We start from the raw sequence: 14,178 nt of genomic DNA on the forward strand, positions 1-14,178 counted from the left end.
ACAAAAGTTATGCTATGACAGATCAAGCCGTCCACTTCAACTTTTGATGGTAGGACAGACCATCAGGCTGCAAACCCCACAAGGCTACAACCGAACAGGTGTGGTGAAGGAGATTTGCAAGGAGCCCAGATCCTACCTCATTCACACAGAAGGAAAGCAGTACAGAAGGAATCGTCGACACATATTGCCTGTATCCGAGCCTGTTCCAGCACAGTTTAATCTTAGTGACACTGACCACCTGGATAGTGGCCTTGGATCAAAAGACAACAATACTGGACAAAGACTTGAAACAATGGACAGTGAACAGCTCCAGGATGAAATACCTGTAGCTAAGCTGCCTTCAAACACAACTGAAAATCTGTACAAGACACACTCAGGTCGTGTTAGCAAACCAAATCCTAAGTACAGAGACTGAGTTCATTTGTCATTTAAACATGCATAGCACATTGCTCAGATTAGTTCAGAATGTGTGATGAACCAACATTCAGGTGCTGTGCTTGAATTTATGTTTAAAGTACATTTACTTGTTGTGGTCTCCATTTCATGCTGGTTAGTTGTGGTTGACATTTATGTTGTTTACATCTCAGCAGGGTGTTTATGAGTCTCATAATGGCATGATTTTTTCACCTTCATATGGCTGTAATTGGATCACATATGCTAAATGATAATGACATAACTCCTGTTATGTCTGTTGTTTAGCTAGATAGTTTATTAAGGTTATGCAGCATGAGCTAAGGAAAGGGGATGTAGATCATTCACTATGTTGTGATTGGTTAAGTTTGAGCAATTACAGCCACCATACTTGTAGTCAATAAGCTGCGCATGCGTATACTCGAGAGAGTAGCGGGTGTGTGCGTATGTATGTTTTGAACTACTGCCATGTGTACCTCATCGCATCCTCAGTGTTACAGTTAATAAACCTGAGTTATGGTCAAACTTCAAGTTTGTCATTCCAGTAAGCTTCCAACATTGAGGAACACCACAAGGGAGAGGTGCAGAGGGAGATACCGATCCATCCAGGCAGACAGAAAAACATCTGTCTGCTAGGTAGGCTCTAAACCATTCAAGAGCAGTGCCTCTGATATCAACACAGTGCTCTCGACAGGAGATTAATATATCATGATCTACGGTATCAAATGCAGCGTTGAAATCAAGGAGGATCAGAATAGCAGAATCTCCAGAGTCAGTGGCTAACAGCAGATCATTAAAAACTTTTAGTAGCGCTGACTCAGTGCTGTGGAGAGCTTTAAAACCAGATTGCAGAGGTTCCAGGATACCATGTGTATCTAGAAAAGACTGCAGTTGTTGAAGCACAAGTTTTTCCAGCACCTTAGATAAAAATGGGAGTTTTGAGATAGGTCTGTAGTTAGATAGGATTGAAGTGTCTAAATTAGGTTTTTTAATCAACGGCTGTACAACAGCATGCTTAAATTTCTTTGGCACAACACCTGAAGCAAGACTACAGTTCATGATCGCTAGTATGTTGGGACCTGTGGTCTCAATTGTCTGTGTAATGAGAAGAGGAGGAACAATGTCTGTTGGACCAGATGAAATTTTCATTAGCCCAATGGTTTTGCTTAAGTTAGCAAATGATATAGGCTCAAAGTGACTAAAAGTCGCAGGGCAAGTGACAGAGATAGAAGGATCGGGGGTTATCAAAGCTCTAACGCTGGATATTTTAGAAACAAAGTACTGCAGAAATTTTTCACTACTCACTGAGGAGGTGTCTAACTCAACAGACTGGTGTTTATTGAGAGCAGTATTAATAGTGTTGAAAAGAACATGTGGTTTGCCACAGCTGCGTAGAACAATATCAGAAAAATATTTAGTTTTTTCTGATTTAACAATTTTTTGGTATTTGAGCCAAGTTTCCTTTAAAATGTCAAAAGATACATGCAACTTATCTTTTTTCCACTTGCGTTCTGCCCTCCTACACTCTCGCCTGATTGAGCGAGAAATGTCAGTCAGCTGTGACTTTTTTGGTTTTCGGGTGCAGTATTTTAAAAGGTGCAACACAGTCAAGGATGTTATTGCACGTAGAGTAAAAAAAGGATGTCAGTTGTTCAGTATCAAGACAGACAGGTGTTTGAGCCTTAGCAGCACTTTTAAATGCAGCAGAGAAACGAGTAGTAGTAGTAGTAGGGTTGATAATACGATGCCGGCACACAGGAGCACAAGGTTTAGTTGTATGACCATGGAAAGGGATTTCAAATAACACAGGCATATGATCAGAAAAGACAGCATCATGAATCTTTACATTTTGCACAGGTAGCCCACAGGATAACACCAGATCTAACGTGTGCCCCAGTATTTGGGTGGGCCAGACACAGACTGAACAAGATTAAAAGAGTCAATAATATTGAGAAAATCTTTTGACAGAGGTTTGGAGTAGCAGCAGACATGAATGTTGAAATATCCAACAATTAAAACACGATCATATTTCGCCATGATCCCAGACAAAAAGTGAGAGAAGTCCTGAATAAAGTCCTTATTATATTTCGGGGGACTGTATATCACGGCACATAAGACTGGTTGCGGGGGATCCAACTCAAACACATTCAGTTCAAAACTGGAATAATGGGCCTCCAGCAACTGCTTGCACTTAAAACAGTTTTTAAAAACAGATGCTAAGCCACCACCATGTCCGGTTGTTCTCGGTGAGTTTAGGTATGAGCAATCAAGCGGTAAAAGTTCTGTGAAAGGGCTCAACTCACCAGCTCTTAGACAGGTTTCTGTCAGGCACAACAGATCAAACTTTTGCATTTTGAAGAAGTCATTCAGGATAAATGTCTTATTCCCAAGAGATCGTGTATTCACAAGTGCAATCCTGATAGATGCCGGATCACTCTCCTTCTGGGGTGCCCGACCTACCATCCAGAGACTATGCAGATTCACCCCTCCTCTGCGGAGGCGAGGTGAGCGAGCGCGTTGGGTGCGGAGCTCCTCTGGGGGCTCGACAAGGGGCCTCAGCCAGGTGTATGCCAGTTCCAGGGAATGCCAAGACACAAAACGGCTGCAGTCAGATGGACAATCTGATGCCAGAATCCGACATTTTGATCCCAGGGACAGCGACAGTTGGAGCTTCACCTTCACCAGCAGACCGCTGTGCTTACCACGGCATTTGCGCCTCCGGTTTGGAAGTGGGACAGGAGCGCAGCATATACAAGCAGGTATCTCTGATAGAAATGGAGGGGGAGGAAAATTCTTTCCATCATCACACGATACGAAGTTTTGATAAGACAGGCGGATATTAAGTAGTGACTGTCAATCATAGATCCGTAGACAGTTAACTTTGCCGGTAACAAGTGTCAGAAACAGGACAAATACAGACAGAGACACCGGAGCTGACAGCAGCGGACGGCAAGCCACATGTGCCGGCGCCATCACGCAAGTCAGAAAATGAAGAAAAAGAAAAACAAAGGGAAAAAAGAAAAATTAAAAGCTCTGGTGAGAAGCAGCAGCCAAAATGTGTATAGTGTAATCTCAACCGGAAACGGAAACAGAATGATAAAAAAAAACTAAATTAAATGAGATGATAAAAAATATATATCCTAACACACACACACAGTAACACACAGACTTTGTGAAAGCTTTGTATTCTGTATCACTTTTCTGGTTTTGATCCTGTTTGTGTTTTTGGACTGTGAGTATTGTATCCCTCTGATATCCTGTCTGTGTCTCACTCCACCACTGCCTGGTTTTCCACTCTGCCTTTGTCTCCATTTTGGATCTGTTTGCTTGCTTGTTTTCAATAAAACTCTTCCTGCACTTACATCCATCTATCACCCTTACACGACACAAATTGTCACCTGTCCAACAAGCAAATGGACTAATAAAACTGTTTTAACTTGCTTTATATGAAACTGTCATGAATATTTTCCATAATATATGTTTGTAAATAATCTCACGTTATTTTTTAAAAAGCAAATTAAAAATCAGCCCTGGACAAAAATCCATCTATCTTATGTAAATAAAGATACAAATGTTGTTGTCTAGGGGTCAAGTGTTTATGAGATATGTGGCTTTGCACTTACAGTCGGGTTCTCTGTGGTGGTACATGTATGTCATAAGGATGTCCTACGGTCAAGCCATCAGAAATCGGGTTGATGCATTACCATATTCTCTTAAGTATGGGGCTCATGCAAGAAGCTCCACTATACTAACAGCAAAAGGAGAATAAATCTGGAATGGGATGCTCAACAAGCATATGTTGGTGTGATTGGCCAGGTGCCCACATACTTTTGGGAATATGTTGTAGTGTATCTCCAGTTAGACAAGGATCAAGGTTGCTTTTTAAGCGAGGGTTTGAAACTGCTAGTTTAAAGGATATAGCCAGAGTTAAGAAAGAAGCTGAGGATCAATTGCTTCTGGAAGAATCTGTTTGAGGAAATGTGCAGATAACTGAACTTTTGTTTGTTCAGTTGGACAGTTTACCCAAATATGTCAGCTGATCATGAGCCCAACACAAATTTTGTACCTTCATGGTTTGCTGAAAAGAATGACTTGTTCACAAACAAAATATATCTATCCATCACATTATTACCACAAAGTTAGGTTTTAGCGTGTGCCACATCAATACAACTACACATGTCCAAATAATAACATGGAAATAATAACATGGCGCATGTCAGATGCCTCAGTTCACAGAAAGTACAAAGGCATCTTGGTGTTGTATCTGAAAATGTGTTATCAATTATTGTGAAAGTATTTGCATCATGGTATGTTAATAAATCTATCATCCTATCTTGCAGGTGAGAATGTGGCCAGGCCTGCCCTGCCAAGACAGGTTTGCTCATTGGGTAAAAGAAGTTAATATGCAAGCATACATGGACAAGCTCATTCCCCGGCACCTCACCTACACCTAGGTACCTTGAGGTGAATAGGAACCTGTTGATGGAGTGGGTTGGTATTAGGGATGCAACAGTTTTTTGATTGTATTCGTACCGTTCGGTACGCCCAGCACGGTTCGGTACGCGTAGGCGAACCGCGGTATTTCGGTAAGCGCGACATTAAACTTTAATTTTTAATACAAAGTCATTGCTCATGTATTCTGTGTAGCGTACAATACACAAGAGTGCTTAGGACCCCGGGGAAGCGGTTTCTCCCTTTAAGCCCTGCCCACAAAGAAACAAGAGCCAATCAGATTTTCAGAATTTTCCCTTGAGCCTATCAGCACTCAGAAACAGATGCCAGGGAAGTAAAAGAGGAATGCGTGTGTTCTAGTAGCACTTTGAATCATGGCGAGTGGACAAGAAGACGAGAGATTAAACTTTGAAGAGGCACCATCTTCGTTCAAATCCACAGTGTGGAGTCATTTTGGCTTCAGTGTTAAGTATGACGAACAAGGCACAAAGACAGTCAGCAAGCAAAACACGGTCTGCAAACACTGTTTTGCAACGCTTGGCTACTCATCAGGTAACACATCCAACATGATGGCACACCTGTGTCGCAATCACCTGGGCATAAACTTAAGTGGAACAAGACCTATCACCAAAACACAACAATCCATCCCAGTTGCCTTCCAACAGCAATATTCAACCCATTCCGAAAAACACAAAAGCATAACTCATGGAATTGGCGTGTACATAGCCAAAGACATGCAGTCATACTCTGTAGTTAACGATCGGGGATTTCGTTTTTTGATGAAGCTGGTCGAACCCCAATATAGCATTCCCTCCCGCACACATTTCAGCGATAAAATAATCCCAGAACTTTACAAGGTGTCTCGGATTGAAGTTGAGAGCGAATTGCGACAAGCCCAATTCCTCGCTCTTTCTACCGATAGTTGGACATCTAGAGGGACTACAAGCTACCTCACTGTCACTGTTCACTTCGTAGCAGATTGGGAGATAAAATGCTATGTGCTACAGTACAAACTCGTCCAGTTTACGAGAGTCACACAAGCCCTCATTTGGCACATGAGCTCATGCAAGCAGTCACTGAATGGAAACTAGAGAGAGCAAATGTCACCATTCCAGTCACTACGGACAATGCTCCAAATATAGTGAATGCCATCCGTGATACCCGTGTTTTTGGACCACACGTTGCTTGTTTTGCGCACACACTAAATCTCGCAGCAAAGAAGGCTGTTGCCCTCAGTGCAGTGTCACGCATCCTGGGGATGATCAGAAGAGTGGTGACATTTTTCCACAAAAGTACCACGGCTGCCCACGTTTTGACCAAGAAACAACAAATGCTTAGCATACCAGAGCACAAACTTATTCATGACGTTCCAACTCGTTGGAATACAGCACATGACATGCTTGAGTGGTATTTGGAGCAGCAACCTGCCATATTCTCTGCCTTGCTAGACGAAACTGTGAGGAAAATGCACAAAGACATGGCCATGCTCACCGACAGTGAGATGAAGCTTGCAGAAAGGCTGATACAGTTGCTTAACCCACTGAAAAAAATGACCACACTGATGAGCAGTGAATCAAATGCCACTTCATCTATGATTCTCCCTCTTAAGACAAGGACTCTGCGATCCATGACACCAGATCCACAAGACTGTCCAACCATCAGGGAAGGCAAGCTAGCCATCACATCAGACTTGGAGAAAAGATATACAGATCCAGATCTAATAGATTACTTGCACAGAGCTACTGCTGTCGACCCCAGGTTCAAGTCATTGCCGTTTCTTGATGGAGCTGTCTGTGACCAAGTCTTCAAAAGCCTCATTACAGAAATTGTGGAGCATGAACAGCAGGTATTTGGCCTATTATAAGCAATGTATTATATTGACTAAGGATACAGATGGTTGATAATTGATAATGATGATAATTTTCTTGCAGAATGAAGGTATGCAAGCAGGGCCATCTACAGAGAAAGAGCCACCATCATCAGTGTCCCCTCCTCAGAAGAAGACTGCAATGTCAGAGTTATTTGGGGACCTTTACACAGATGAGCAGCACACCAAACCATTTTCACTTACCATTGAGATGGAGATATCCTTATACAGAGCAGCAGATTCCCTTCATGTGGACGCTGATCCTTTTCAATGGTGGAAATTAAATCAGTTCAAGTTTCCCCATCTCTCAAAGCATGCACAAAAGTATCTCTGTGTCCCTGGTACATCTGTGTCTAGTGAGAGAGTTTTCTCTACTGCAGGTGATATTGTGAATGCAAGCCGTTCCCGTCTTTGCCCAGAGAATGTTGACATGCTGATCTTTTTACAGAAGAACATGAAAATAAAGGAATAGGGCATTCTTCATAGGATATTCACTTGATATTGCACTTTTTTTGAAAATCTACATTTTTATTTGACAAGTGGTTGGCCACAGTCTGTGATAGTTTCATTTATGTGTTTTTTTGTCTTAAGTTGTGTGGGTGACAGTATTCAGGTGACTTTACTGCATTGCTGCCCTTTACTGTATTTTATGTTTATTACCTATTTATGAGGGCAAGTATGATAAGGAACTCCATGTTTATAATAAAACCCCTTTGATTTCATCAATGCCTTTAATTATTTGACATTTTACACTTAATATTGTACCTTGTTTTTCAAATAGAAAAAGAAAAAAAAAACTACTGCATGTTAGAGCAGAGACAATATTGACATACCGAAACCGAACCAAAACCGTGGCCCATAAACCGTGAACCGAACCGTGGTCACACTGTACCGTTGCATCCCTAGTTGGTATCAAGTGTTAATAGCTGCTACCCTGGGAATCAGCGGTGGAGATATGTGATATGCTTGGCCTGAGTGGTCAAGCTCAAAGCTGATCCAAGGTGTCCAAGGTAAGGTAGGACACAAGTCAAGAGGTTCCGTCTTCTATTACAATCCCTATTCCTAGACAAGATATTTTATGTTCAAACTGATAAGCTTTATTGTTTTTTGAAAATACACACTCATTCTGACTGTGATGCCCTGCAACAGGTTCCAAAAAAGTTGGGACAGGGTGTCAGTAAACCTGCCAAAGACACACAAACTACAAACATGGACACTGAGAACTACAAGCCCCAAGATCCACAGCGCCCTCTGTCACCAGAGTATTAATCACAGCTGACACTCATCTCCCTAACTAGCTCTTCCCCTACTTAAGCCACTCTCAAATACCACTCCAATGCGAAGTATTGTTCTGTTTCATCCAGTCCATACCAGCCCTCTCTATTTTCTGGCCTTTGCTAGCCCTATTTTGTTTACGATCTTTGTCTCATCTATCCTATGTTATTTGCCGATTGCCCAACCCTTGCTTGCTTCCTGACCTCACTTCTAGTCTATTGTTTTGTACTAGTCTATTGTTTTGGCATCGTCGAGTCTGCTCCCCCGCTCTCCTCTGCACTTACATCCATAAGTGCCTGCATTCTGACACAGGGGCAAAAAAACACTGGGAAAGTTGTGCAATGCTTAAAAAAACTGTTTGGAACATTCTACAGGTGAAGAGGTTAATTGGTAAAAGGTGATAGTCTCATGATTGTGTATGAAATGGGCATCCTCAAAAGGCTCAGTTGTTCACAAGCAAGGATGGGGTGAGGTTCACCACTTTAAGAACAATGTTTCTTAATGTACAATTTAGGGATTTCACCATAGACAATCCATAGTATCATCAAAAGATTCAGAGACTCCAGAGAAATCTTTGCACTTTAGGGGCAAGGCTGAAAACCAACATTGAACATCCATGACCTTTGACCCTCAGGTGTCACTGCATTAAAACTAATATGATTCTATAAAGGACATTACTATGTGGGCTCGGGAACACTTTGGAAAACCGTTATGTTGCATTTTCGCTACATCTATAATGCAAAGCAAAAGCAATATAACAACAATATCCAGAAACACTGGTGAATTCTCTGGCCCTGAACTCATCTGAAATGGACTGACCTAACATGGAAAAGTGTGACGTGGTCTGACAAGTCCACATTTCAAATTGTTTTTATATATCATGGACATCATGTCCACCAGGATAAATAGGAAAAGAACCATCCAGATACTTACCAGTACAAATTTCAAAAGCCAGCATCTGTGATGGCATGGGGATGTGTTAGTGCCCATGGCAGGGGTAACTTGCACATCATGTGAAGGCTCCATTAATGCTGAAAGGTACATAAAGGATCTGGAGCAACATATGCTGCCATCTAGACAGTGGCTCTTCCAGGGATGTCTCTGTTTATCTCAGCAAGACAATGTCAAAGCCACACTCTGTACGTGTTACAACAGCGTGGCTTCGCAGTAAAAGAGTGCAGGTGCTAAACTGGCCTGCCTGTTTCCCATTGAAAATGTGTGGCACATTATGAAGTGCAAACTGCAACAACAGAGACTCCAGATTGTTCAACAACTGAAATCATATATCAAACAAGAATGGGAAAGAATTTCAATTTCAAAACTTCAACAATTAGTGTCCTCAGTTCCCAAATGCTTACTGAGTGTTGTTAAAATAAAAGGTGATGAAACATAAACACGTCCTGTAAACACGTCCTGTCCTGATTTTTATCTCATCTCATTATCTCTAGCCGCTTTATCCTTCTACAGGGTCGCAGGCAAGCTGGAGCCTATCCCAGCTGACTACGGGTGAAAGGCAGGGTACACCCTGGACAAGTCGCCAGGTCATCACAGGGCTGACACATAGACACAGACAACCATTCACACTCACATTCACACCTACGCTCAATTTAGAGTCACCAGTTAACCTAACCTGCATGTCTTTGGACTGTGGGGGAAACCGGAGCACCCAGAGGAAACCCACGCGGACACGAGGAGAACATGCAAACTCCGCACAGAAAGGCCCTCGCCGGCCACGGGGCTCGAACATGGACCTTCTTGCTGTGAGGCGACAGCGCTAACCACTACACCACCATGCCGCCCCCTGAGTTTTATATTTGTCAAAAAACAAATTTTCTCAGTTTCAACATTTGATATGTTGTCTTTGTTCTATTTTCAGTGAAATATAGGGTTTCCATGAGTTGCAAATCATCACATTTTATTTATATTTTACAGTGTCCCAACTTTTTTGGAATTGGGGTTGTATTTCATCACACCTGATGTGCTCTGTGGTGTTTCGTTAACTCTTGCCCTCAGTAACGATGTAGCTCTTTTAATTAGCCTTCACATAGCAGTCACACCCTGAACCCGAGGCTAAATCCCTGATAAACAAACTGACTATTCAAATATCTTGTGCATAAGATTTTAATACAAGCAAATCAGCCTGTCAGTAACAAGTAATAACTGCCAACATCAGGAGATTTTGCTATATAATTGACCACATATTTCTAGCTAATACTTATGATGCATCCATATATACATTATTCCCTGAATCCAGATTAGTGTGTGTGTGTGTGTGTGTGTGTGTGTGTGTGTGTGTGTTGTTGTTGTTGTTGTTGTGCAAAATTCTTAGGCACCTTATTATTTTTAGTACAAACTTTGTAATAGACTTTTATTTTATGACTTCGACATTATGGAACCAGTACAAAAACACTTTAGATTTCTAAACAATAGTTTTCCAGTACAAAATTAAATGTTACAGAAAAATGTTTATATGTCAGTAAAGAAAGTCGTGTATTACATGAGAGACCACTTTTCAGACAAAAACATAATGAAGGCTACTGGGTTTTGCTGCAAAAATAAGAAGGAAGTGTGACAAAGTGTTCAGAAGAACTGTGTTTGGTTCTGCAAGATGCTCAATAAAACCTACAGCTCATTTCCTTCTAAAACTGCACTCACTGTACCTGAGACTGCCATTTTTCTGTATCTCCACCAGATACAGACAATCAGCACATGGGTGAAGTTCAGCCACCTACAGGTTCCCTGACTGCCTCCAAAATAAAGATTGCTGTCTCTAAAAACTGAGTAAGGGAGGCAAACTTACTGCTGATGGAAATGAGTCAGATATCTTCTCATGAGCTTCTATATCTGAGATTACAAGCACCATCACTGACAACTGGGACTGTTTTCTCATCCAGATAAAGGGGGATAGACTCTGACACTGGCAGTGCAAGGGCTTGATGGTGACACACTTTTCTGAAGAGCCTGGATGCTAGCACTAACCGAAAGGGCAGGACTTTAATCTGGTACAGTGTCTTGCAAAAGTATTCATCCCCCTTGGTATTTGTCCTGTTTTGTCACATTACAAGCTGGAATTAAAATGGATTTTTAGAGGGTTAGCACCATTTGATTTACACAACATGCCTACCACTTTAAAGGTGCAAATTGTTGTTTTATTGTGACACAAACAGTAATTAAGATGAAAAAAACAGAAATCTGAAGTGTGCATAGGTATTCACCCCCTTTCGTATGAAACTTCTAAATAAGAGTTGGTCCAACCAATTCACGTCATAAATTTCTGTTTTTTTTTCATCTTAATTATTGTTTGTGTCACACAAAAAAAATCTTTGCACTTTTAAAGTGGTAGCATGTTGTGTAAATCAAATGGTGCTAACCCTCCAAAAATCCTTTTTAATTCCAGCTTGTAATGCAACAAAACAGGACAAACATAAAGGGGGATGAATACTTTTGCAAGACAGTGTGTGTGTGTGTGTGTGTGTGTGTGTGTGTGTGTGTGTGTGTGTTTTATATATATATATATATATATATATATATATATATATATATATATATATATATAGATATAGATATATAGATCTGAGAACAACAGGGCCAAGGTTCTGTGGGACTTCAGCTTCCAGACTGACAAACAGATCCGGGCTAACCAACTGGACATAGTGGTGGTGGACAAAGAGCAGAAGAGGGTGGTGGTGATAGATGTGGCGATCCCAGCTGACGCCAACATCAGGAAGAAAGAACATGAGAAACTTGAGAAGTATCAAGGGTTGAAAGAGCAGCTGGAACGGATGTGGAAGGTCAAGGGTTGCGTGGTCCCCGTGGTAGTGGGGGCACTTGGGGCAGTAACCCCCAAACTGGGAGAGTGGCTCCAGCAAATCCCAGGAACAACATCTGAAGCCTCAGTCCAGAAGAGCGCAGTCTTAGGAACATCGAAGATACTGCGCAGAACCCTCAAACTCCCAGGCCTCTGGTAGAGGACCCGAGCTTGAGGATGACATGGATACCACCCCCCCGCCGGGGGTGAGAAGGATATATATATATATATATATATATAATATCTCATTATCTCTAGCTGCTTCATCCTGTTCTACAGGGTCACAGACAAGCTGGAGCCTCTCCCAGCTGACTATGGGCAAGAGGCGGGGTACACCCTGGACAAGTCGCTAGGTCATCGCAAGGCTGATACACAGACAACCATTCATGCTCACATTCACACCTATGGTCAATTTAGAGCCACCAATTAGCCTAACCTGCATGCCTTTGGGGGAAACCAGAGCACCCGGAGGAAACCCACGCGAACACAGGAAGAACATGCAAACTCCACACAGAAAGGCCCTCGCCGGCCGCTGGGCTCGAACCCAGGACCTTCTTGCTGTGACAGTGCTAACCACTACACCACCGTGCCACTCATTCATATCTATATAATTTTTTTTTTCTTTAAAGGAGCCCAATTGGTGGCATCTGGTGACTTTTAAGAGCATTTTATGGTGGTACTGACACTATCACTTTTTTACTGTTAACATGGTTGAAAAGGTTGCTAAAACAACTGGAGGTCTGTGACGCTGTGGTTTGCAGCGTGGGGTTTGCATGAGCAATAAATAAAGCTATCATCTGACAACAATGTTTTCTATAATAATGCTGTTTTATTATCTGAACCACTGCCAGAATGTCACTAGCCAAAAGTTTAAATGAGTTCTGTTGCAGTTAGAAAATATAATAAAAATATTAGTGCTGTCAAGCGATTAAAATATTTAATCGCGATTAATGTCGCAACTGTCATAGTTAACTCGCAATTAATCGCAATTTAATCGCACATTTTTGTCACATGAAAAACCATTGTAATTCTCTTATCAGCATAAAAAAGTGAATGGGCTTGCTTTGTACCACTGTTTTTTTTTTTTTTTTATTGCAGAGCATAACACGTCTTGTCACAGCCACTGACATCCATAACTTCCATATTAGATGAGAAAACCAAGGGATGAGAAATAAAGTGCATTTCACTGTGAAAATAAAAAAAAATTATTTTACTCTTCATTAGTTTCTTTTGAAGAGAAGTATTTGCCATAAAAAAGAAAAAAATAAAAATAAAAACATTCATCATACGTTCAAAAACGTTCATCATAGTGTGGCACTGTATTCTCTAATTCTCACTGCTTATAACTCTACACCTCCCCGGTGGAGATGAGCTGGGAAACTGAAGACTGAAGGAACAGTATTGAAAAGTATTTTTCCAGTCTCACCTGTGAAAGGTAATCCCATGTGATCTCGTTTGGACGGTAAACCTGTTGGTACAGTTAAACACAGCACATGAATGAGGCATCTTTATTCTCGGCTACTGTCTAGACGCTATACCAGAGACGGCTGAAGAATCTCCACTTTGCCCCATCCAATATGGCGGCGAGGATGTTTATATGTCTATGCCTTTCTCCATCACTCACACGTACTCTTATTGAAGCAGCGCGTGACAAGCCTCAACAGGAACTACGGGTGACTCGCAGGGCCAAATTAGAATTTGCGTTAACGGCACTATTTTTTTTTAAATCGCATTAAATTGAGATCGCGTTAACGCGTTATTATCGCGTTAACTTTGACAGCACTAAAAAATAATAATAATAATACCCCCTGCAGACTGCATTTACTGCACAAATGCCCTTTATACTTAGGCCTACTTAATACTTCAAACACCAAAAGCACCTTCAAATAAACAACATGTTTGAGCAATAATACGGCTACTAGTACATGTAATTATTGTATTAATTACCTCAACCAGGACAGAGTCCACCAGGGGGCAAGGTATTGTTTTTGGTGGGGTTTGTTTGTTTGTTAATGATGTTACGGGAAAACGGCTGGACCAATCTTCATGAAACTTTCAAAAGGTGATGTGAGTGTGATGAGATGTGAGTGCAACTAGCTGATAATCATTTAGGCAGATGGCTTTATTTTTCTTCTTCAGAACAGGTATGATGATGGTTTTGAGACAAGCAGGAACCACAGATTGAGCCAAGGAAAGATTGAAGATGTCAGTAAAGACATTTGTTAGCTGATCAGCACATTCTCTGAGGCCACAGAAAGGAATGCCATCAGAGCCAGGTACTTTATGAAGATTCACATTTGTAATGCTTTTACACACATAAGTCCGAGAAAGTTCCAGGTGGTTTGTTCCCAGGTCCCTTAGCATA

At 41.5% G+C, this 14,178-nt stretch overlaps 1 protein-coding gene across 1 annotated transcript; it reads left to right on the forward strand.

The window, feature by feature from the left end:
- The first annotated feature begins 4,035 nt into the window (after positions 1–4,035).
- LOC132899884 (E3 SUMO-protein ligase ZBED1-like) lies at positions 4,036–7,382 on the forward strand. Its single transcript, XM_060941936.1, has 2 exons — positions 4,036–6,709; positions 6,795–7,382. The coding sequence occupies exons 1-2, from the start codon at positions 5,855–5,857 to the stop codon at positions 7,200–7,202; spliced, it is 1,263 nt and encodes a 420-aa protein (XP_060797919.1). The 5' UTR covers positions 4,036–5,854; the 3' UTR covers positions 7,203–7,382.
- The last annotated feature ends 6,796 nt before the right edge of the window (positions 7,383–14,178 follow it).

Source organism: Neoarius graeffei, chromosome 16 (assembly GCF_027579695.1).
Source record: "Neoarius graeffei isolate fNeoGra1 chromosome 16, fNeoGra1.pri, whole genome shotgun sequence".
Classification (NCBI taxonomy): Eukaryota; Metazoa; Chordata; class Actinopteri; order Siluriformes; family Ariidae; genus Neoarius; species Neoarius graeffei.

Coding starts and splice junctions, on each gene's coding strand:
- LOC132899884 (XM_060941936.1), top strand. CDS start 5,855: ATGCTATGTGCTACAGTACAAACTCGTCCAGTTTACGAGAGTCACACA. Junction 6,710..6,794: donor TTGTGGAGCATGAACAGCAG/GTATTTGGCCTA, acceptor ATTTTCTTGCAG/AATGAAGGTATGCAAGCAGG.